The sequence below is a fragment of the Varanus komodoensis genome, unplaced genomic scaffold (assembly GCF_004798865.1).
Source record: "Varanus komodoensis strain SLA01 unplaced genomic scaffold, ASM479886v1 scaffold7_3, whole genome shotgun sequence".
Classification (NCBI taxonomy): Eukaryota; Metazoa; Chordata; class Lepidosauria; order Squamata; family Varanidae; genus Varanus; species Varanus komodoensis.
This window is the reverse complement of record NW_025336480.1, coordinates 17,615,929-17,641,130: the sequence shown is the minus strand read 5'-3', so window position 1 is coordinate 17,641,130 and position 25,202 is coordinate 17,615,929. Positions and strand designations below refer to the sequence as shown.

The 25,202-nt window shown below is 42.2% G+C and overlaps 1 protein-coding gene and 1 long non-coding RNA gene across 2 annotated transcripts; one reads left to right on the top strand and one right to left on the bottom strand.

Moving 5' to 3' along the window:
- Positions 1 to 447: 447 nt before the first annotated feature.
- On the top strand, positions 448 to 22,418 carry DCTN4 (dynactin subunit 4). The gene is made up of 13 exons (XM_044454454.1): positions 448 to 663; positions 4,697 to 4,767; positions 5,525 to 5,703; positions 7,250 to 7,293; positions 8,150 to 8,257; positions 11,237 to 11,310; positions 14,609 to 14,721; positions 14,836 to 14,945; positions 15,542 to 15,615; positions 16,312 to 16,366; positions 17,956 to 18,063; positions 18,435 to 18,532; positions 20,199 to 22,418. The coding sequence occupies exons 1-13, from the start codon at positions 529 to 531 to the stop codon at positions 20,413 to 20,415; spliced, it is 1,386 nt and encodes a 461-aa protein (XP_044310389.1). The 5' UTR covers positions 448 to 528; the 3' UTR covers positions 20,416 to 22,418.
- Positions 13,463 to 23,931, bottom strand: LOC123035831. Its single transcript, XR_006417042.1, has 2 exons — positions 23,614 to 23,931; positions 13,463 to 13,601 (listed from the first exon to the last, which is right to left on the bottom strand). It is a non-coding gene; the product is annotated as an uncharacterized LOC123035831 (long non-coding RNA).
- Between the last annotated feature and the right edge of the window lie 1,271 nt (positions 23,932 to 25,202).

Sequence of the window (25,202 nt, the reverse complement as noted above, 5' to 3'; positions counted from 1 at the left end):
CCAACTTGTTCCTCCCAGGTTTCTAGCAGGGTACTCCTGTTTGCTTATTGCACAACTGATGGGAGTGACCTCTGCTTCAAAATATTCCCATGAAATGCAGAAGTCTTTTAAGGCAGCTTTCCTGAACTTGCTACCGTCCAGATGTTCTGAGCAAAAACTCCCCAGACTCCTGGTTCCTGACTATGCTAGCTGGGGATGATGGGAACTGCATGCTAACACATCTGGAGGGAACCAAGCAGAAGAAGGCTGCTTTCCGATGTAATACAAAGGCTATTAACCCTCCATAAACCCAGCTTAAAGGACGACGGTGCGCGCTCAGGACACTCCTTGGTCCAGGTCCAGGGCCAGAGAGAGCCGCGCCGAGCGCCTCCGCTCCTCGCCCCCGCGCACGGCCCGAGCGCCACCCGGAAGTGGAGGCCGAGAGACCACGCGGCAGCGGCCGAGGGCGGCGCTTCCGGGTCACGTGCCGGGCGCCTTGAAGCGGGGTGCGGCGAGCGGCGGAGCGGGAGCCGGCCCGATCCTTCCAAAATGGCCTCGCTGCTCCAGTCCGAGCGCGTCTTGTACTTGGTGCGCGGCGAGAAGGAGATCCGCATGCCGCTCTCGCAGCTCTACTTCTGTCGCTACTGCAGCGAGCTCCGCTCCCTCGAGTGCGTCTCCCATGAGGTAAGCGGGGAAGGGCGTGGGGGGGCGGCGGCGGCGCCCGCGGGCGCCTGTTGGCCTCTCGGGCTGTCTCTCGCTGCTCTTCTTCGCCCGGTTGGCGAGCCCCGGCGCGTTCAGAGCTCTCCCCCATTGGTTCCTGTAGGTGGATCTCAAGGCTGGAATCTTGATTGGGGCACATGCTCGTCTGTCAGTGTCATTCCTTTCCTCATTGGACAATACGGAAAGGAACAGGCTTGTCATTCTGGTCTTTCGGGAGGGGGCGGGGCGCTCCTTGGCATCTTTATTTTCACGGATAATAAAAAAATCTTCCTTTCTCTCATCAGTGCCATAGAAGCCCGTTCTTTCTGCATAAATTAGCATTATCCGTGTGTGAGCTGTATCAGACTTCATTGTATTTCTTCGCTTTCGAGTTGCTTACAGTAGCTTTTTGCTATGTTGGGAACCTGCCAGTTCTGCCCTTCTGGAACTGAGCTATGCAGTAGGCAAGTTTGTGCCCTCCAAATGTTTTGGACTGGAATTCCCATCATCCCCTTTCAGTATGGCCAGGAATTGTGGGAGTTACATTGCAAAACCTACTTCTGTATGGCATGTGGGTAACTCATAACCTCCATTTCATTCTGTCAGTGTCATGCATCATGGGAACTCTTACCTTACTTACACAAAGCTACATTTACACATACTTTCAGTGTTCTTTTGCTCATTATTCAAGCAATGTATTGAACAAAATGATCATTTGATCTCCTTTTCTACTATGTTTTTCAAGCAGCTCATGTAATGGTGGGTATTGTTGCCTCTCATTTCTAGATGAGGCTGTGCAATTGATAAGGCACCAAAGCAATTGTTGCTGAAATATAACAGTTTTATAGAACTTGTAGATAGAACCTTGGATCATCTAAATGAAGCAGAATTGTGGTAGTTTCAGGATAGATAAAAGGATGTACTTATTTTTACAGTGCGTAATTAAATAATGAAGTTTCTTTTGACACATTCTTTGATGGCTTCCAAGCACATAGAGGGATAAGTCCTGCTGAAAAACAATCATGGCTTCTGCAAAGGGAAGTCTTGTCTCATTAACTTATTGGGGTTCTTTGAGAGTGTCAGTAAGTGATTTAGTAGATACTGCTTACTTAGACTTCCAAAAGGCTTTTGACAAAGTCCCTCACCAAAGGCTTCTGAGCAAACGAAGCAGTCATGGAATAAAAATTCGTTATTTGTTTTTCGGCGCCAGGCTAAGACCTTTTTATTTAAGCAACATTTTAAATGCTAAATACAATTGAATTTTATCTGGCCAGGGCGGCTTATTTTATAATGTGTGTTTTAATTAAGATTATTTTATATGGATTTTAACTTATTGTTTTATCTATGTTGTAAGCCGCTCCGAGGCTTCGGCGAATGGGGCGGCATAAAAATGTTTTAATAAATAAATAAATAAATAAAAGGGGGGTCCTTTTATGGATCACTAAATGGTTAAAGAGTAGAAGATGGGGTGGGAATAAATGGAGAGATGTCACCAGTGGAATCCCAGTGGGTTCTGTACTGGAACCAATTCTATTCAATCTATTCATAATTGATCTGGAATTAAGAGTGGGTTGTGAAGTGGGCAAGTTTGCTGACCACACTATTATTTTTTTAGGGTGGTTAAAATCAAAAGGGATTGTGAGAAGCTCTAAAATGATCACTCCAGGCTGGGAGAATGGGCATCAAAATGGCAAATGCAGTTTAAAATAAGCAAGTATAGAGTAATGCACGTTGGGACAAAAAATCCTAACTTCACATATATGCTGGTGGGATCTGAGCTAGCAGGCACTGAGCAAGAAAGGGATCTTGGGATGGTGGTGGACAGTTTGATGAAAATGTTGGTCCAGTGCTCTGCTGCTGTAAAGAAGGCAAACTCCATGCTAGGCTTAATTAGGAACAGAATACAAAAATAGAACTGCCAAAATTTTACTCCCATTATACAAATCTTTGGTGTGACCACACTTGGAATATTGTTTTCAGTTCTGGTCATTTCACCTGAAAAAGGACATATATGAGTTGAGAAAAGTACAGAGGAGGACAGCAAAAATTATCAGGGGGCTGGAGTAGCTCGCCTATGAGAAGTGGCTATGATAACTGGGACTGTTCAGCTTAGAACAGTAAGTAAGTACGGGGAGACATGATAGAGGTGTTTAAAATAGTGCACAGTGTGGAAAAAGTAGAGAGGGAGACATTTTTCTCCCTCTCCCATAAAACTAGAACTCAGGGTCATCCTGTGACACTGATTGGATGGAGATTTAGGACAGATAAAAGCGAGTATAGTATAAAACATTTCATACAGTTGTAGTTAAGCTATCAAATTCACTGCCTTCGGAAGTAGTGATGGCTGCCAATCTGGATGACTTTAAAAAGGGATTGGACAGATTCATGAGGGATGAAGCTATCAGAGGCTACTAGGCTGTGTGCTACCTCCTTTACCAGAGCTGGAATGCCTGCATATACCACTTGCTGAGGAGCTTGGGCAGGAGGAGGTCTTGCACCCATCCGCTTGGGGGAACCTGTAGCCAGCTGGTTTGCCACCATGTGTATGGAGTGCTGGACGAGACAGAACTTGGGTCTGATCCTGCATGGCTTTTTTGAATGTTCTCTGCTTTAAAAGGGGATTTCACAGATTCATGGAGGAGACTACCAGTTAGGAGGGAATTGTAGGAGGCACTGTCAGAGGCAGTATGCTTCTGCATAGCTGTTGCGGGAGAAAATGAGCAGAAGGCTGCAGTTGCATCCTGCTTGTGGGCTTTCTAGAGGCATCTGGTTAGTCATTAGGCGAACAGAATGTTGTGCTTAAATATGGTGAGCTCTCACTGGGGAGATAATGGACAAGTGGCCACAGGCTGTTTTCATGTTCTCTTCAAGTGGATCTGTAGCAAATTTTAGTGACCCACAATACAATTGTTCCCTTGGGTTCCAACAGCATGACAATCCACTGTGGGTATAAACAACCCTGCAATAAGCCATGGGTTCTCAGCATGGCTTGGTTGCAAAAATTAAGCCTTTCTGCAGAGATTTGGATGACATGACAACCCATGATGGGATGTTTTATCACGTGAAGCCAGTCATAGATGTCTGGATCCCTTGTAAAATGTGGTTAACTAAGTCGAGTGATTTCACAATGAAACCTTTGTCTGAAACCACTCAAAGAAGTCTTTGGCTCTTCGTGATTAGGAGATTGTTTTTCTTTGTCAAGATACCTTGTGGCAGAAGACAGTGAAGAGACATGTTAGCATTTAGGTGATGAGCATGCTTAGGTTTTAAAGGATCTTTCTTTCTGTCCCTTCATAAACAGAAGCACTTTTGATGGAGACATGAGAGAGGGCCTATTTGATGGCTTCTTCCAGGTATTGGAACTTTGTGCCAAAGGAGCCCAGGATTATGTAGTTTCATTTATCCTGCCACTAGCAGGCAAATCCACTTTCACTCAGGCAGGATTTTGACATGTGAGCTGAGTTGGGTTTTTAATCTCTGTATGCTATTTTTTTCTTGTTCATATGCTTTGATTAGCTTTTTATATTTGTGTTCTGTTGGATGTGGTGGGTGTGTTCTAAATTGAAGAATTTTTTTTGTTTTAAAAACACTTTTAATTATAACATTTTCTGTGTTTCACTGTAAGTTGCTGTGAGTACTATTTTGAGTGAAAAGATGGAATATATATTTAATGAATAAATGGTTTTCTTCTCCACTGTTCTGAAGAAAATGCTCCTGTTCCTATAATGTGTGTGAGTGTGCTCTTCAAAGCATTTTACATATTTTTGTGTAATCTTTATAACAGCTCTGCAGTAAGTTTTGGTACTATAGCGTGACATATACAGGGATTGCTGCTGCGATGGGGTGGCCTGCCTTAGGTCACCTGCTGGGTTCATTGCAGAAATGAGAAACAAATGAGACATTTGGTTCATAAATCTGTCCTGTATCGGGAAATGCACAGATCCTTTTTGTTAAGTACAGTGTTGGAGAAGGATTGGTGAATGATGATAATGAAGAAGCCATTTTCATTCTTCTTTAGGTGGATTCCCACTATTGTCCCAGTTGCTTGGAAAATATGCCATCAGCTGAAGCCAAGCTGAAGAAGAATAGGTAAGATTGCATGCTGCTTCTGCAACCTTTACTCCTTTCCCTTTTGCAATCTATTATCTTTCAATATTAATTCATCTACAGCTTTATTTGTCTGGATCCCAGCATCTTTGTAAGAATCTGAGTTTTCAAAATTCCTGCAATGTGGATATTATTTAATATGATTTCATTGGTATGAGGATTATGCCTCTGTGTGTTTGACTTGGCATTCTTCATTGCCTGTCATAGACTTCTGACTTGGAGCCCCTTATGCCTAAATGTGGGACTGTTCACTTCTCACTTTACTGGTGTATTTGATCTCATTACATTGTAAGATGTACTCCACTGAATATTTTAGTTTTATCCCATTGCTGATGTGTTCACATGGTATTAGAAGGGCTTTAAAATGTATTTACACTTGTCATTCTATATCATCTATAAAGGTGTTTTTAATGTCATTCTGAAACAAATCCTGAACCAGTGTGTTTCTCTTTGAATCCTCATACAACATGTGTCAAATGCTTTGAACCACTCAGTACTGAATCGTGGCATTTGGAGATTTCCTGCAGCAGGTTTTCTGCTAACTCATGAAGTGGGGCGGGGGGGGAGACTTTGTTTCGTGTTAGCTGCTTCTGTTCAGTGCTTTCTTTCATAATGAATCCTTTAGATAGACATGTGTTCCTTGAGACTCTTTTTAGATACAATTTCTGAAAGCCAGAGGCCTTGAGCTCCAGATGAAAGCCCTGAAAAATATTCTTTATGCTTGTCTCTTCCCATTCAGATGTGCTAACTGTTTTGACTGCCCTTGCTGTATGCACACTCTCTCCACCCGAGCAACAAGCATCTCTGCTCCTTTGCCTGATGATCCAGCCAAGACTACAATGAAGAAAGCTTATTATCTGGCCTGTGGCTTTTGTCGCTGGACTTCCAGAGATGTTGGCATGGCAGATAAATCAGTTGGTGAGTGGAATTGCTTTTCAGATGATGTAAGAAAACTTCTCCACGGCTCACTGTGCACACAGCATTCATTGAAAATTGGACTGATACTGTATTATGCCAAATCAGTGCTAGCATTCGAAAGTCATGTAAGAGATACTGTAACAAGGGAATTGAGGTTACCTAACAGTAGCACATGGAGGTGTTACAATCTAGCAGAAGTTTCATATATTAACTATGTATGCTGTATGTGCATATGAAGAAGTGCTTCCTTTTTGTCTGATTTTGCATTCTAGTATTATGAAAGAGGGAGAAAAACAACTTCCCCTCCCTCCTGTTCCATTCTTCACACCAAACATAATTGGATTCACTTCTTTACAGAAGTGTGCAAAAGCACTTTATACACTATTCCAAGTATCTTCATATGGAAGATTTATAGAAAGGCACTGCAGTACTGGAAGTTATATTTTCAGCCCCTTCAGTTAGGATCCCTCAGAGATGCTGCACATTTGATTGCTGTTTCCATTTATCAATCCACTGTGATGCAAAGACACCTTTCCTGGTCAGTCACCAGTCCAGATCCTGGTAGCTGCACAGAACCAGCAAAGCAGAAGAAGCTGGGAGGGCCAGTATCTCATTCCAGGAGCTCTTAGGATATGTGAAAATCCTCCCTAGTTTGCTCCCTCTCATCTGTACTGGCTGATGGGAGCAAGCCAGTATCATTAAATATCCACTTCCTAAGGCTGCGAGGCTTGTAATAATGGGATGTGCTGAGGCGCTAGGTCATTTCTCTGCTAGAGAAGAGTACTGTGCATGGCAGACCTTGTTAGGTGACATTTTGGTGGAAAGGGCAGGGAGGGGGTAATCCCGATTTCCTGGTATTTTTTGAACAGATGGGTGTTTCTCTGTTATGTGGAAAAAGTACCACCTCCCCTAATTTTCCATCTGTAGTATTCATATACCAGCCTTCCCTAACCAGATCCAAAGGCCATGCTAGCTGGGAATCATGGAAGTTGCTATCCAAAACGTCTGGAGGGCATCATGATGGTGAAGGTTGTCAGACACAGTCCTTAGAAGCATGGGGTTCCTTTTCATTCTTTCATGTATACTTCCATGATGCATATGGGTGATTTGCCTTAGTTATAACTTTATTCAACTTAATTTTTTTTCTCTGTGCATTGCAAGGAGATGCAAAATCCAAAGAGGGCCGACGATGGGAATAGCCATCAAGGAAGAGGGGAGTGTACATAAGTAATACTTGGCAGTTGCAAAACAGACTTGAGTCAGCCCCCTCTAGTCTGCCAGTCCTCCCCTGCAGATTCGTGTTGTTGCTCTCTATGCAAGTTAGCCTCTAGACACTAATTTGGAAAACTTAAATTTTCTGGTATATTATCCAGTTCTATCTTTTGCCTCAAGGCATGCAGGAATATTGACACCAAAAGATACCAGGTATCCTAGTCAACGATCTTAGTGGGATGAAAGGAGCAAGGAAGCAGGAAGTGACTAGGTACATTTTAATTTCTCTGTCTGGTGCTTAAAGTATGAATTTGCTCCTTTTGTTGTATTGCAGCCAGTGGAGGCTGGCAAGAACCGGAGAATCCTCATACCCAAAAGGTAACTAAAAATAATGTCTCTGTTTTAATAGAATGATTTCAGGAAGAAGAAGGCTTTCATCTTGAGTCTACTTTTCTTATCACTAACTTACAAAAGAGTAGTTGACCATTGTTTGTCTTAAATGGGAAAGGATAAGTCTTACATGATTGAAACCAAGTAGTTTCTTCCCAGAATTGTCTTAGCACTGGAGTGTCAAACTGGAGCATCCAGCTGGAACTGGAGATGAAAAATATACCGAATAGGCCAACAATTTCCTCCCAAAAGCTGTTCAATGAAATACTGTCCCCCTGCATTGATCACACTAGGTCCAGTTTTGTGATAATCGGTACAGGGACTAGCATAATCTGTATGAGTTATTTCCAGGAGGAGGATGCTGCTCATAACACAGGTCAGAGTCTTTCCCCAGCTCCACTATACTACACTGACAGGTTTCCCACCCAGAAGCAGCATTTTGAATTCAAGAGCCATGTTCTTCCAGGCCCTGTTCGCTATCAGCTTGACCCAGCCTTCAAGCTGCAGGATGTGGCTTGCCTTGATGTAATAAAGGATACGATGCAGTTCAAGGTTCTTCAGTTGCTCTGCTTGGTGGCTGTTTTCTAGAATAGCAGAATTTGGGTTCAGCTGTTAGGATAGGCTAATTATGCCAGTTACTGACAGGGGAGGATATAGAAGGAGAATGCATTGCTCCAGCCTGATACAGTCCCTGCTCAGGCACTAACTCCAGCAGTAACTTTTTAATGAGTGAAAAAGGATTTTCCCCTGCCCATCCCCAAATTGAATATTGATGTAAAATCTTGCCTTGTCAGGAACATCCTTTTCTTCCATTTCACTGTTTTAAATGGCCCTTTCTATACAGGTTAACAAACTGGTTGAGTATTATCAACAGTTGGCTCAGAAGGAGAAGATGGAGAGGGATCGTAAAAAGCTGGTTCGACGTCGACCCTACATGCCGCTGGCTTTCTCGGTGAGCTGGGAATACAGTAAATAGAATTCAGTAAACACAATTCTGGGGCTCCCATGTTGAAAACATGGCTTTTAAATTGCAGAGGAATGTTTGTTATTTTACTTGAGATTTCTAGGAAGGAGACAGGCAAAGGAAATAATACTTCATGGAAAGCTTATCCATTATCTATGGCATGCAAGTTCTAAACAGCTATGTATGGAAGGATTCCAGAATGCTATATAGTTCTCTAAGGGACATTGTCCTTGAGATAAATGTAGGCACCTGTAATTTCAAACTGTAAAATAACTTTTGTTTTATATTAAGTATGACTTAAAGTCTGGACTCAAAATAAGAGTCCAGATGCTTGTGCTTTCAGTTTTAACCTGCTGGCTGGCTAACAAAATATTTGCTGATCTTGCTCACACTTGGCACAAACTTGACTATTTCATTTTAATTTTCAGTGGTGCAGCCTGTCTCAGTGTCAAATGAAAGGCTTAGTTTGCTTAGCTGAATAATTTTGCATATGCTTGCTGCCTTTTGGATAAATGTATAATCTGCTTGCTCTGTGCATTTGCTCTTGTCTTTATTGCTGCATATTTCTTGTCTCCGTTGCTGCCTGCTGCTAATTTGGGGGCTCTCTGCAGCAACACACTATACATGTAGTGGTAAGTGCTTTCCTTTCTGATAGTGTTAAAGCCTTTGACACCACTTGCATTCTACTAGTATATTGTTCTTTACCATACTCAAGAGTAATATGGATGTGGGTCCATCTTTTACACCTAGGCTGCTGTACTTATTGTTAGAGTCTTCAAGTACATTTTTGTACCCCCAACAGTCATTTTGCTGGTGGAAGCCCCTGAGAGCACGACATGTGATCAGAGTATTTATTGGTGGACTTGCCAACAGACTATTCTGGGATAGATCTGCTTCTTGTATTCAGGAATTTCTCTGAGGGTGTATGATCCCTGTGTATGTGAAATCTCTACTGAGCTGTGAACCTGCTGTAATACCTTCATCTGTATCTCCTGACTGCAATTCGGCTTTCAGTGCTTTTAAGTGTGTATTTCTTCTGGAAAAGTTCAGTAGTGCTCCTTACACATACATGCTTTCTCTGTCCCTGCTACCCCTCCCTCACAATCAGTAACAGAGGTTTTATATAATTCAGATTTAGTTTTTATATGCAGCACAAGTAGATTTCACATCCTTTTTCCAGGCCGTGTGCACTTTTCTCTTTTTACTAAAAATATAGTTGCATACTATCATTTTACAAAATAGCACATAAACCAATAGCTAGGGAGAAAGTCAGGTAACTGAAAATTTTTTAGTGAATCCCCATCCTACAGCAAGTGACTTCCAGAATAATTTCCTATCTGTAGCTTGGTATTTATTATATATTTATCATCTGCCCAATAACCAGTGTTCTCTGAGGCAGTTACAAACAGCTAAAAGACTAAAATGCCATGTAGACAGAATATAAAAGATTAAAGTACAATTAAAAAAACCCTAACTGCACGGGAACACATCTAGCAGCTATAAAAATTTACAGCCTAGGACTTTAAAATGCCTGAGAGAAAGGAAAGATTTTTGCCTGACACCATGAGAGGTGGCAGAGGAGCCAGGCTTGCCTTTTCAGGGAGGGCGTTCCGTAGCAGGATGCCACAACCTAGAGGGCTTCTTTCTTGGAAGGCCTGCCTTGCTTCCTTCAGCAGATGCACCTGGAGGAAGGCCTCAGAAGACGACCTAAGAGTCCACACAAGTGCATATGGGAGGAGAGGTTCTTTTAAATACTCTAGTCTCAAACTCGTTAGGGCACTATAGAGTCAACAGTGACACCAGCAATAATGCCTTAATTTCTCTGCGGGTGCGCCCCACCTATGGAATGCGCTCCCCAGAGAGGTCCGCCTGGCGCCGTCGTTATTTGTTTTTCGGCGCCAGGCTAAGACCTTTTAATTTAAAACTTAATTTAATTGTTAATTTATTATGTAGGTTTTTTTTAAAAAAATTTTTTTTAAGCCGAGATGCACCGGGTTTTAATATTTTTATTGTATAATTTTTATATGCTTTTGTTTGTTTTTGTTGTGAGCCGCCCCGAGACTTTGTTGCGATGGGGGCGGCATAGAAATGTTTTAATTAATTAATTAATTTGCAGGATCATTATGAGGACATGGTAGGGAACTAATTCAAGGCACTCTGTTCATTCAGGTTCATTCAATGATATGAATTATTGCTTGGATCCGGTGACCCAAGAGTGGAAGGAAGATGGCAACTAGTGTCTTGCACTTGCTTCCACTGTCAGTTCCAGAGTGGTTTTCTTGGTACTTGCTTCTACAGGGGTTGCATGACCTCTTGTGCAGGCAGAGATTCTTTAGGTTTAGTCTTATTTTTTCTTATACACAGGATAAAAAATGATGTTTTCAGGAGCAGGAGTTAACCTCTGAATGAGGAAGGACACCTCTGAGGCCAACCCTTTATTTCCTGTGGGAATTGACAGGCATGTTTTTACCTGCTTTGAAAACTTTTCCCATTAATTCAAATGTAGCAACTTGTTTGGGTTAACTGATAGCAGTCAGCTTGAGATATAAACAAAATGAATTCCCTACCATTACCGTAACTGTGTTCCTTTAAGTCTGGCTCCAGCCAGTGATATTTTGGTCCACAAAAGCAGGCTGCCTCCTGGTATGTGAACAATCACGTTCTAACTAGGCACAATGTTATGGAAGCTTAAAGAGAAAAAAAGACCTACAAAAGGCTTTTTTGGCCTAATTTGCACAGGACTACACCTTTAGATATGAAGTAGACTGTAAATACAAGTACTGGGTTAAAATAGTTTGGGTGGGTTGCTGTTTTAAAGGGCACTTTGAATGGCATGCTGCTTCTCTTTATTTTACTAACCAAATGAACAAAAATTACTATAATGAGAAAGAAAAAAAATCATGTTTGCTTTCTATATGCTTGACCCCTCAACCATGCAGACAAACAGGGCTAACTTTTCTTTCATAGGACAAGTATGGCCTTGGAACCAGGCTTCAGCGCCAGAGACCCGGAGCCCCCATCAGTGCCCTTACTGGACTCTCGTGAGTACTAGACTCTTCTGTGTGTGGTAGCGGGTGAAACAGACCACTTGCCTGGGGTAAGAATGGATTGCCCTGAGGCTGTGCAGGAGATCCAGCCTTTTCCTCATGCCTCTGATCTGTCAGCCCTTTAGAAGGAAAAGTATTCCATTGCTCAGTGGTGGATTCAGCTGTTACTTTCACAGTTGTATGTGAGCCTTTCTGATTCCTTTTACAAACAGCACAGCTGCTTCAAGCAGTTTTCCCTTGGGTTTTGTGCCTGACTGTAAACTCTTGATTTTCTAACCTAGTATATTGCTAGTAATAACTTTGCCTTTTCTGGCATGCCCTTAGGTTGAATCCTTTGAAGTTTGGAGGGCTAAGCTTTTGTTAATTCCTTCTGTTATATGGGCATTCAGTATAGCTGTGGAAAGGATTGCAGCTAGGCTAGATGTGCCTCAGTGATACTTTAAGGCCAGGTGGCTTTATAGCAACCCCGGGCTTAAAGTTTTCTGGGGCCCCAAGACTGCACAAGAATGATCCGACAGAGTGGGGAGTGGGCATCCGAAGTACCTTTTCCCCCTCTGCCCTCCCCAGTCATCCCAGCAGTATTCCATGCAACACCATGAGAGCACTGAGGGGAGCAGGAAAGACAGCAGTCTTCCATTTCCCTTCCCTGTGCTCTCCTGGCAGTAGCAGGTTTGTGGGGCAGGGGATTGTGGGGGGTGGAGCGTGAGTCACCTTGTGCTGACTTTCCAGGGTCATCACAAGATGGCCTGTCCTGTCATTTCGCCATGGTGCTGTCCAGCTGAACAGTGGGCTGGTGACGGAGGCAAGTGCCCCTCTTCTGGCTTGAACCCCACCCTGGCTTGCTAAAGTGTCCACAGGAGCTGCAGCATGGGAGGGTGGTGTGTGTGGCTGGGCCTCTTCCTCACAGCTACAGGCAGGGGGCAAGGGGCATGTTTGGCTGGCTTTCCCTGGGAAAAGGTCCAGCTGAACATCCCGTGCTCACTTTTTGCTTCTCTAGCCAAGTAGCTCTGTAGCCTAGCCATGGCTGGTGGGTGTGATTTCCCAAGAAGCAGGGGCAGTTAGAAACAGGTTAGCATGTTGTGCAAATCCAGTCACTGTCATTTGTTTGTTTGTTTTGAAAAACTATTTATGAGGACAAGATTGAAATCAGAATGGGGTGGAATAACATTTTGTGCCATGTTTCTGCTTCAGTTCTTCCACTGCCAGCAGTTTCCCTTCCCCAACAAATTCTTCCCCCAGAGGCTTAAAATCTGTTTCACTTTCAGAAGAAACTTATGGGAACCCTTATGGGAAGGGTTTGGTGTGGAATAATTGAACGGGGGATATGGTGACATGTTTCAACAACTGCTGCTTCTCTGTTATAAATCGTGCTCTCACAAAAAATTTCTTAAAAACCAGTAATACTAGTTTTCTGGGAAAAGGAGAACTAGAAACCTTTCCAAACCTCTAAATAATGTTATCTGATTTGGCATGTTTGACTCATGTTTGCTCTCCAACCCACATTTTCCCTCAATAAGCATGCAACATAGTTCATATTTGGTAAACAGAACTAAAAATGCAATGCATGTCAATTTCATGTGCAGCATATATATAGCAAAAGTTTTCCCAATAGCCACACAGTATTTGAACTGTCTGCTTAGGGAAAATTAAATTAACTACACAATATAATTTAAAATGTTGCATTCAAGCAACATTTGTAAAAATGCTGAAAATTTGTAAAAATAAAGACAATAGCATATACTTCCCTGTGTTTTTTGATTATATTTAGCAAAAAATGACTGCACCTGAAAGAACACATTGTTTGGGGAATATATATCTGAAGAGAGTTGATAGATCTTGGATCAATAGCTTAATATTCTTTGCTGAGGTAACTGTTGCACCTTCCAGCTCTACTCACTCTCTGCAGTGCTTACTGGTTCAAGCTGAGAAAAATCTGAGTCAAAGTACTAGTTAAACGTTCTGTTTGGCGAAATATGTCTGGGGGCACAGGATGGGCAAACTGGGCTGGGTGTTGCTGTTGCATTTACCTGCTCAGACCTCATGAGCAGCTGATTGGCCACTTTGTGACTGGAATGTAGGTCTGATCCAGCATTGCTCTGCTTCTGTTCTTAAGGGAAACAAACAGTAACCACAGTCTTAATTTCACTTTCAGTTTTCCTTAGGTTTTTAATGGAGCATGTTAGCAATAGAGGGCAAATACATCATAGGACTGGTTCAGACACAACAAGGAGCCACAGTGCACAGGAAGGGCCTCCTGGACAACTGAAGATTTTTCAATGCTTGTCCTAGAAGAATAAATATAACTTAATGTTCTTATACGATATTTATCCCATCTAACATGATTGACTGGAGTACAGCAGACCAGCCAACTATGGATAAAAGCAGACATATACAGTGTGGAAAATTTTCCACTGAAAAGTACAGGATCAGAAAATGTTCCATTTTGGAGATTTTCTGCCCCACATCACTGCTTAAAACCTGAAAAGGGGGCAGTCAGGTTACTTTTATAGTGATTTGTGTGCAATATGTGGTTTGGCCTTAGTGTCCAAGTAATCACGAGTAGCAACAGCCTGCATCTCAGGCAAAATTTTCTGACCTTTTGGGGAAGAAAAAGAAGGACTCTTTTGCCAGCAGTGTACTTTGGCTCATGAAAAGCTCTTTGATCCAGGTGGGGCTTCTGAGAACAGAAGAGTAGGGAAGTGATTTTTGCTGACTCAACCCTTCTCTTCCAATATGTTGGGGGGGGGCCTTCCGGAAGAGTTGTGGAGATGTCTGCACAAGCTTAGCAAAGAGGTGGGATTTGCAAAATCCTTTCCTTTCCTTTCCTTTCCTTTCCTTGTAGCTTCCCCTGGATCAAATTGCTTTCTGTGAATTAAAGGACAGCATTGGATACACCCCAGTTCTTTTCTTACTCTCATTTCTTTTTTCTTGATTCTTTAGCATCACAATTGTAACAGAGCGTAAAACTAGTAAAAGTAAGGCTAGTGAAAAGTTGGTAACTTGTATATTGACCTGCAAATCTGTTTTTTAGTTTCCCAAAGGAGGAAACATTACATGAATTTTTCAACATTCAGAACTATTAAGTTAAACAGGTTACCTCTGCTGAGCAATTAATATATGATGCTTAATCTCTTGCTTTGTGTGACTTGTCTAGCTATTCTAAGGTGGTTTTAATGGTTAATTTACAAATGTTTGCTTCTTCTGTTGGGCCAGTAACATATTATTGTCAAAGTTTTAATGTTTTAATGTTTCTTCTTACACTAAGCAGTCTTTTTTTTACATTTTACTTCAGGCTGAAAGAGGGAGAGGACCAGAAAGAGATAAAAATTGAACCTGCTCAGGCTGTGGAGGAAGTGGAGCCTCTGCCTGAGGATTATTACACAAGACCAATCAATCTAACAGAAGGTAAGATGCTTTCTTTGTCCCAGCTGATGGATTCAGGTGGTGTCTGCTTTCCCTTGTTGCTCAAAACTGTTGACTAAGAATTTTATTTTTTTTAACTTTGCATTCTGTGAACAGTGACAACCCTGCGGCAACGCCTCTTGCAGCCAGATTTCCAGCCCATCTGTGCTTCTCAGCTTTACCCACGTCATAAGCACCTTTTGATCAAACGTTCACTACGCTGCCGGGTATGTAGGCTGCTCTGGAAAGTCATTTTATGTCTGCACTGTAGCGCTGCTTTCAGAGAGCTATAAGGTTGCAACAGGCTCCCAGTGGCCCCCATCCAGCATAGGTCAGGTTTCCATTGACATTCTCTTGCAGCGTTAGGTGCTTCCATACCATTCACTCCAAAACTTTTCCACGACTGGAATCCAGGTCTGCTAGAAATTGTTCCCAAAATTAGTATATATGAGTTAGCGCACAGCCCAAAAGATTTGATCTACAGAAGTAGTGGATAGTTGTCTTTTGCATGGCTGGAGGCATGGATGCATTGTGAGGCATCATTATGAGTATAATTGGTTTTAATGTGTTTTACTTTAATATGTTTTATGTATTGTAAGCCACCAAGGAAGGTCTTGACAATTATAGGTGGCCTATAAATCCATGTATAAATAAGTATTCCCTATATTAAATTATGCACTGTGTACAGTAGTGCCTTTTGTTTGTCCTAAGCCTCCTGCCAAGCCTCCTCATTGAATGACACTGATTTTGCAAATCTCACTGGATTTTAGGGACGTAAGCTTGTTACACATAATTTTGTTTTTCTAACCTTTTCCCTTTCTAGAAATGTGAACACAATTTGAGTAAACCAGAGTTCAATCCGACTTCTATCAAATTCAAAATCCAGTTGGTAGCTGTGTAAGTATTTTGGAAGTGGGTGAGGGCAAGACAATCGTTAAGATTTAGGCCTTCTTCCCTGATTCTCACTGTAATGGTAACCCTGTGCTTGGGCTCTCTCACTTTAGACTATAGGTGAGGACTCGTGAAATAGAAATTCCTGTAAATAGCATGTCAGAAAAGTTATGCTCTAACCTGCCCCTGACATGCTTGTGTGCTATGAATAAGGGTATACTAGTGCATCTGTGGAGGCCTACTTAGGCCTTAAACACCAGCTTAGAAATACCATATTAAGCAACCCAGTGGGGTTAGTATTTTTTGATTTAATATTATACACACTACAGTGCATTTCTTTCAGAAATGGATGGTATACTTTCATATTTACCTGCCTGATCTTTCAAAGAATGCGTTTTTCCACTTTTCTCATTTCAGTAAAGTCCTAGAGCTCCTGTAACTGGGGTGCAGAACCTGCCAATTGAGGACCATGTAAGGCCCTCAGCCCAATTTCACATACTACTCTTTTTCTTAAAAGTCATGTCCGTTGGCTGGTTTTTTTAAAAAAACAAAACATTTCCATCTTAAGAAATACCCTTTAGGTTGAAATATGAGACAGATATCTTAAAAAATAAATAAAAAGTAAAATTGCTGTTGGTAGGTTAAGGGCAATAATAGGCTTGTGCTTGGTTTGCCATTTATTTTTTGCATATTTATTTGTAGCAACTACATCCCAGAAGTGAGAATCATGTCTATTCCCAATCTGCGCTACATGAAGGTGAGTTCCTTTTTATTTTGGTAGGTTTTTCTGGAGAGGTAGAATTTGAGAGCTTGAAAAGCTGCTTTTGAGTGGATATTAAACACTTTTGTTTATTTTTAATTGTGTGGCATAGCTTTTCGGGCCCAACATTAATTTTCCTAATTTTTGTTAAGTTGTTGTTAGTTGCAAAGTCGTGTCCGACCCATCGTGACCCCATGGACAACATTCCTCCAGGCCTTCCTGTCCTCCACCATCCTCTGGAGTCCACTTAAGTCCACTTAAGTTCACGACGACTCAGTGACTCCATCCAGCCACCTCAGTCCCCTTCTTCTTTTGCCATCTATTGTTCCCAGGATTGGGCTCTTCTCCAGTGAGTCCTTCCTTCTCATTAGGTGGCCAAAGTATTTGAGTTTCATCTTCAGTATCTGGCCTTCTAAAGAGCAGTCAGGGCTGATCTCTAGGACTGACTGGTTTGATCGCCTTGCAGTCCAAGGGACGCGCAGGAGTCTTGTCCAGCACCACAATTCAAAGGCCTCAATCCTTCGGTGCTCAGCCTTCCTTTCACAGCCATACATTGCAACTGGGAAAACCATAGCCTTGACTATACGCACTTTTGTTGGCAGGGTGAGGTCTCTGCTTTTTAGTATGCTGTCTAGATTTGCCATAGCTCTCCTACCAAGGAGCAAGCGTCTTTTAATTTCTTGGTTGCTCTCACTGTTGCTTCTTGACCCGCATATAGGTTTCTCATTAACGTTGTTAAGTTAGAATAGCAAAATAACCAGTTTGTGTGCACAAAGCATAGTATAAAGCAAGGGCTGTCATGTTTAATTAGACAAATCAAATGAAAAAATGTTTTGACTAAAAAGGTGATTTTCATCCTTTTCTAAAATGCTTGCTTGCTTGCTTGCTTAATTAAAAGCTTTTCTATCCCATCCCCTACAGAATGTCTCAGGATGGCTTACAATATATTTATTTATTAAAAGATGGAAAGAAGGAATGTTGTTTGGTTAAGAAATATTTCTACCCATATGCAGACTTATTATGATTGATTTAAATGTCTTCAAATCAAGTTGCAGCCTTATTTTAGAACCCAAGCTGTGGTTTAGGTTTCCAAATATGTAGGCAAACATATAAGAGCCACTTGCTCACTTTCATCTCCTGTCAGCACAGCGCTCCTGTTCCTGTGATGATGGGACCTCTTGAGGCACAGCAGCCTCACCACTCAGCCCTGTAGTAAACCATATGCACATCAAGCTATTGAACCTGATTTTGTTTGACTGAGTGTAAACCAGACTTTGCAGTTTAGGCACCAGCTTTTTAAACTATGCTATGATGGAAATGGAACAGATCTCAACTAAGTCTGTCTTCATTACATAGCTTGAGTCTTGAGAAAAGTCTCTGTTAAATCATTGAAATCATTCTTGCAATGTGAGATTGGAAGGATAGCTATTCCTGAAATGAGGTTTACCTGTGTACAAATGTGTTATAAGATGTGCATTCATTTTAGGGGTATTGGCCTGGCATGGATGAGTTTCTTGAAACAAAATCAGAGCAAAGTGTTTCTTCCTTGAGTAATCTTGTCTTCCGTGCACCTGTTTCTTTCATAGGAGAGTCAAGTTCTTCTAACTCTGACTAATCCAGTGGAACACCTTACCCACGTGACACTGAAAGAGTGCGAGGAGGGAGATCCCGATGACATCAACAGTACAGCAAAGGTATTGCCCTTTCTTACTAATGTAGATCCTGGTGTGTACTTCAGCACCATGCTGGAAGACACACCAGCTGTGTGTTTGTATAATGCTCTGCTTGGAGACTTTGGGTGGTTTATATGTAATGCAGTAAGTGGTTGCTTCAGAAAAGGCTTATCTGTGGCTCTGTAACACAAAGCTGGCTATCATAACACGAAAGAAGCTTGCCTTGTGCATTGACTCTATTGCATTGGAAATGTCCATGCCAGTGCTGCACTTTAGTCACTGGCAATCTTTTGCCTTTTTCATTCAGTTAACATGTATGTTCCATAGACAACATGGAGCAATTGCAAGTGGATACTTGTTGCAAAACACCCTGTCCCCACACCATTTTTCAGGTGGTGGTTCCATCCAAAGAGCTAATCCTGGCTGGCAAAGATGCAGCAGCAGAATATGATGAGCTGGCAGAACCGCAGGATTTTCAGGATGACCCTGAGTAAGCTTGTCCCTCTCTTTCTTTCTTTCCCTCCCTCCCTACTTAAGATTTTTGTGTAAGCATGTCCCTCCCTCCCTCTTACTTATTTTAGATTTTTGTATACCGTCCCGTCACAGATGTCTTGGGACGGTTCACAGTATTTGTCGACTTGTGTACTAATTTGTCACCCAAGTTGCTGAGCTCTTTGTTTTCCTTTGCTCTATACTTCTGCTGGAAAACTAGAGAATAGAAAGTGGCAACTCCCCACCCCAATATAATAGTAGAAGTGAATACATACTATGAAATGGATTGGCAGTAGATTCAGATTGGATGAAAGAACATACACATTTCACATTTTAAACAACACATTTTACAGAATTCATTACCGCAAGATGTAGTGATGGTCACTGGTTTAGATCCTTCCAAAGAGACACTAGACAACCAAGTGGGGGATCTCTCAGTCAATAGTTGTCAGCAATGATAGCTATATGGAAACCAGCTTTGGCGGCAGTATGCCTCCGACCCCCAGTTGCCTAGCAACAACCAGAGGGGCAGCTATTGCCTTCATAGTGTGTTTTTGGGCTTCCCAAAGTCATCTTGTTGGCTAATGCTGGAAGCATAATGATGGATTTAGGTGAACCTTTCATCTCATTCAGGAAGGCTGAGCTTTCACAAGAAACTATATTCAAATTTTGATATGCCCATGAAGTTACACCCAAATTCTAGCAAACACATTTCATAGAATTGGACTGTTCGTGTGACTGCCTCATCCCCATTCTGTTTAGCCATGGTAGCTGGCTTCAGCAAGAAATAAAATTATTTAGTTCTCAATAAATGGTAGTTGTAGTGATGTAACTCACAGAGAGGACCTGTGGAATTATGAGAAATATTATCTTTCTTGAGACTTAGGAAGAGGGGGTATAATCCAAGAATTATATGGAATTCTAAAAAATTTGAGACTTGTAGCTGAAACCTCTCAACCAAGTGCCCAGCTAAGGTATTCTAGAATTTGACTTTTTGAAATCATTAAAGAGAAATGAACTCCTTGAAGTGGTAGTTTTATGAAGTACATTTTAAAATGAGAATAATTGTATAAAAGATATCCAAATCCAGGTAAGGCAAATATGCAATCAGGATTCAGCCTCAGAGGTGGATAATAACTATATTGTGTTTTTTAGGTGTTTAATTTCAGACGTTTACAGAGCACAGAGCTCTTGTGTTCTGAAACAATAATGCTATATTGAGAAAAGCTGGAAGTGCTCTTATCTTGGGAAGCTGATTTAAATGTGTAAGGACATACTTGTCTAATCACATGTCTTGTGCTATTCACATGGCATGACTGGGTACCAGAGTTATTTAACCCATAGTGAGGCTGTGCTTTGTGCAGGGTGTATGAAGCCACCATCCTGAATATTGAACCCTTGCTTGGGGTTGTGGACCTGGCAAGGGTCCAGGACCTGGACCTGGCAAGCTTGGGTGGTTATATGATGGTTAAACCATGGTCTTTTTTAGGTTATATGAGGGTTGCTTAAAATCCATAATTTTCTGGTCTCATATGACATAACTTCTCAAAGGGGTGCTGGGTATGCAATTAGCAGATGGTGTGGTGAGTTGCAGAAAAAATGGGGGATCAGCAGAAATTCACTTAAATAAAACCTGCTTCAGTATTTTTCTTCTGACTTTTCAGCATCATAGCCTTCCGGAAAGCTAACAAAGTTGGGGTATTCATCAAGGTCACTCCACAGAAAGAGGAGGGGGAAGTTACTGTAAGTTTTAAGCTAAAACATGAGTTCAAGAACCTTGCTGCTCCAATCCGGCCCACAGAGGAAAGCGATCCGAGTTGTGAGTGTGTCATCTGGCTCACTCACCATGTGGAGCTCAGCCTGGGCCCTCTGCTTCCGTGAAACTGGTGTGTAACTGGATCCTAAGCAACGGCCATGCACTACACTGTATCACTATTGTAGAAGAATGCATCCTGGTGAAATGCTGAAGGCACTGCTTCATGGAGGTCCCCCTTGGGATGAACACACACTGCAAATTTCAGCCAGAAGGTGAAGAGGTGGGACTGTGAGAGAAGAGCCATGCTTCTGGGTGACTTGCTCCTCAACTTGCCTCTCGCAACATCCGCTGTGTGAATTGGTGGTCTTCCCACTGTGCCACGTGCTTGATCTTTTTTACAGCACAAGGCTCAGTGTGCACATTCCTGGCCATCTTGTATTATTCCTTGCTATCACACCGTCTGTGCTAGTAAAAATCTTCACTAGCTTTGTTTGCATCTGTTTAGCATAGCTAGCACTTGATAGTGCCAATATCTCTCCCCTTTGTGGCAAACTCTGTTCAGAGTAATACCTACAAGGCTGCAGTAGCATCTTCTAGTAAAGTAGCCATCCGTATCAGCATGAGATGCTCTTGCTTTCAGCTTCTTTGGACAGATCATCATTTTCAGACAGCACTCATTGGTCTTTGACTCATGTATGAAATGTTGGTATTTTGTGGGATGGTCTCATGTTCTGTACAGCTTGACTTGGGAAAGGTGATTAAGAAAAAGGCCATCTTAGGATCCTGCAGTTTTGAAGGGCTCAGTATTTCTACCACTCTTATGTTGAAAATGCTGATTTAGAATGGAATGACATAGGGCAGTCCATAAATCAAAAGGCTGCTTTAGTTGATGCAGAGGTGCCACTTAGGGATCGCGACAAGAGGCAGGTCTTACTGTTTCTATTATATTATTCCTAAATAAATGTCTTATCTACCAAAGAGATTTGATTTTGAAGAGCAAGATCACTTGAAATTGAAGACCTCTTGAGAAAGGAGCTACCAGTACCCACTGTGCATTTTTGTACTGAATGTACTTAAGTCTGAATTTCCATACCATCACAGGCATAATAGAATGGTTGCCATAACACATGGAATAAATTGTTGTAAACTATGTAATTCCCTGATCTTACTTCTAAACTTCAAGCAGTGACTTAAGTACAGTTTTTCAGTGCCACTAATATTATACACAAACATGTTCTGACACAAAATTTCTCAGATCTTTATTTGCTAGATTACTGAGGAAAAAAGCAATGAAACCTGACAAACTGCTTCTTCTGCTTACAGTTCCCAGACTAAGCAAGAGATGGAGGTATTCTTTGAATGGGAGTTGTAAGCTATAACTTGAGAGTAATGGGGTTATATGAAGATCACATGATTGCAAACTGTTGGTAACAGGCACATAGTACAAAATGACTGCCTGTTCTGTAACTCAAGAGAAATAAATGCATATTGAATACATATACTAAATAGGGAGATGCACTGAAGATGGCTGGAGAAAATGTTTTCCTTGTAGATGTAAGTTGTCTGAAGGTATATTGAATAGTCACCATTTCTTTGGCAGCATATGGATGAAGGTTGCACTTTATTTTCCAGTTTGTGCAATGGGTGTAAAAAACAAAAGGAGCTCGGTGTTCACAGGCTTGGGAAGACTATACACAATGTAAAGCATGAATATAAGTCTAGCCTGTGTTTTTTCTTAGATGTGTAGTGTTTAGTGTCTGCTACTCTCAGTTTATAAAGAACTCCAACTCTAACCCCAGATTTAACTTCTAAGCTAATTCTTAGCCAAACCTTTTGGAAGTTCACTTAATAGAGTTGAGACGTTGCTGTGCTGGTGTGGTGTACACTTAAGCTTCTTGTAAAGTGTATAGGAAAGCTGGATATACTTTGGAGGCTTTTTTTTTTCTTTTAACATTTTAGAGTATAGGAATAACTGTTAAGATGTATTCCACACACTTCTGCAGAAACATCTCACTGGCTCCTCAGTAGAGGACACTGGAAACACTCTGCCTTTATCAATATTAATGACTGTTTTTGCCTTATCATTTAACTTAATGTAAGAAACTTGAAATAAAGATGCAAACCTATATCTTCATTGTGTATTTTTGTCCAACTCTAGTACCAGTGTTTAAGGTGAAATGAAGGCAAATGAATGTCACTATGATCTTAAACATCTGTGAACTGTTATTTTTGCAGTATAATGTTATGATTTGTGAGACTGGGTAGATTCAATAATGAAGCAATTTCAAATGTCTGTTGTGCCCATAAATAAGGGTTTATAACAGACGCTGGAGAAGTTTGGCATTGGAAAAAGTCTGGAAGCAATTTGATCCTTCAGCACTGTTGGATAAGTATGTGTTTATATCGGTTAAATCTGAGAGATAAAATTGTATGTATTTTTAAAGCAATTGATCAGCAAGGGGTTTAAAACAGGGTTTGGAACTAGACCACTTGAGTTTGCTTAAGTTTTGATTAAGCCAAATATGGCTTCATGGTCTAATGCTACACCCTGCTAAGCTTGAAATGAAGGCATCTGGCAGGATGAAGACTCATTTCAATATCACTTAGCAGAGCTCAAGAGTGTTTAATGGGACAAGTGCACATAGCCTTGTAAGGTTGAACCAAAAAAAAAAAAAACACACACACAACCCCAAAAACAGAAACCCCAAACAAAACACATTGGTGTAAGCAAAATTGTCCTGCAAAAGCAAGCTGTGCAGGCTAGACCCAGTAATCAGTACAGGCAGCTTGCGGAGGCATAGGTGGATATGCAAAATTATCTAAGGTGATCCTTGAGGAAAAACATGGAAAGTGTGGATGCATTGCTGCTTGTTCCTTTTCTCTGATCTTTCACAGGCATATGGTATGGACAGTTTAGAACAGGGAAAACATGCTCCGAACAGAAGGAGCCACAATATTATGTATTTACAAGCGTAAAATTGCTGCCCAGATCCAGCCATGTGGCACTAAGGGGCAAACTTGGAAGTGGTGAGAGGCACCCCAAGCCTATAGAGCTGAAGTTCAAAATGGAGACGTCCAAACCTTCCATTATCACAAAAAAATTCCAGAAGCAGGAAAACTAAATGCAGTGATTTCTAATTGGACGAAAAAAGACCACAGCTTCCTACTCACTCCGGAAAGCAGCCTTTCCCAACCTGTACCCTCCAGATGCTTTGGACTGCACTTCCCAACATTTCTGATCATTGGCCATACTCCAAACCATTTGAAGGCTATCAACCGGAGAGAGGCTGCCATAGAGTTGCTGAACTGTCTTCGTCGCTTACCATTGGCTGTGCTGGCGAGCACCAAGGGGATCTGCAGTCCAACACCTTCTGGACGACGATACACTATCCACTCTCGAGAAGAACAAGAGCCACGACCCTGGGACTTCCGCAGGGAAGCGCCTCGTCGGCGCGCTAAGAAAACGAATGGAACGCCATCGGCCCCCGAGGCAACCCACGTGGGGAAGAGAACCACAGAGGTGTGACTTCAGGGTTGGCTATACACACCAGGTCCACCCCAGGGCCATAGAGACACGAGGAAGAGCGGCGTGGCCGGGGACGCAGGCCGCCTGAACCTGGGGCGGCTCTCGTTCTAGAGGCAGCTTCTGAGTTACGTTTGAAGCCATTCCTCCTTAGAGCAGCCCTTAGAAAAAAATAGCAAACCGAGGGAGTCGTCCTTTCTGTTTTCTTCCCAGAAATAAAAGCTCGAGGCAAACAGAAGCCGAATTCGTGCTCCTTCTACGCCGGGTCGTGTTTTGAATGAAAAATGTCCTTTAAAACAAGCAAGCTGAGCCTTTTCTCATCTTGCAACTCGCGACTCGCTCGCGACGTGGCGAGTCAGAGAAGCGCGCTGAGAAGGATGCGAAAACCAAGCCCGTGCGGCTTACTGTCGACCCCCGTTGGCTTGCATTCTTGAGGTTCGCTTTTTTGTAAGCCGCCTCGAGGTTGCTACAAAAGGCGGAGGTGAGATATACCTGAAGGTTGCCGCCTTACACATACTAACCCATGAGACTCGTTGAACACGAGGCTACCCGCTTCTAAGTCACAATGCGTACCATTGCTCTGTAAGCAAGCTACATGGTTCTGAAAACCTGATTATATCGTAACAAAGGCACAATCCGATGCGTGATTAATCAGTAAAAAAGACCAGCAACTCTTTGTTTAGGATTAACTACATAGCCTTGTGTGCTTATTATGGTCTTCTTATAATAAAAATAAGAGCAAACTCCTATCCATGTTTAGACAGAGGCAAAGTGCCTAAAGCCCAATTGATGGCTGGGAACTGCAGCGAATTGTATGCCTTATTTCCTGTCTCAACGTGCATCGATTGTCCCTTTACTCAAAAGTATATTTGCGTTCCATAGGAAATGTTCCCAAGAAAGTGTCTACAGAATTACAGCTTTACAGTGCAATCTCCAAACATTTATGCACAAAGCATGTCCGCTGTATTTCATGAAACTTACTCCCAGAAAAACGCGTTATGGAGTTGCAGCCTGGACACTCTCCAGTTATTCCTATTTTGCAGTTTTAAAATAATCTTTCACTAAATGATGTCCTCACGAATCCCTGATACGGCCTTCCCCGACCTGGAACCCTCTCCGCCCTGGAGGACAGCAGGTTGGAGTAAGGCTGATCTAATTAATTCAATGGCGGCAGCGGCCGTAAGGATGGACTTTATTCAGTAGTGCTGGAAACTGCTGGTACTGCCTCCGCCCGCTGCCCAGTCACAATCTGTCACGCTCTGCGGAAAAACACACCTTAGCAGGCGTTTTGGCATTCCCGGCTCACGCCGGCGCACGACCAAATGTGGACCCCTCGACCGGGTGAAAGCGGAACTTCCGAACATCAAGGCAGGAGGCGGGCGTGATCCT

Bases quoted from the DNA above. Each gene is read 5' to 3' on its own strand.
- DCTN4 (XM_044454454.1), top strand. From the start codon at position 529: ATGGCCTCGCTGCTCCAGTCCGAGCGCGTCTTGTACTTGGTGCGCGGC. The intron at 664-4,696 runs GTAAGCGGGGAA...ATTCTTCTTTAG, and splicing joins TCGAGTGCGTCTCCCATGAG to GTGGATTCCCACTATTGTCC. The intron at 4,768-5,524 runs GTAAGATTGCAT...CTTCCCATTCAG, and splicing joins GCCAAGCTGAAGAAGAATAG to ATGTGCTAACTGTTTTGACT.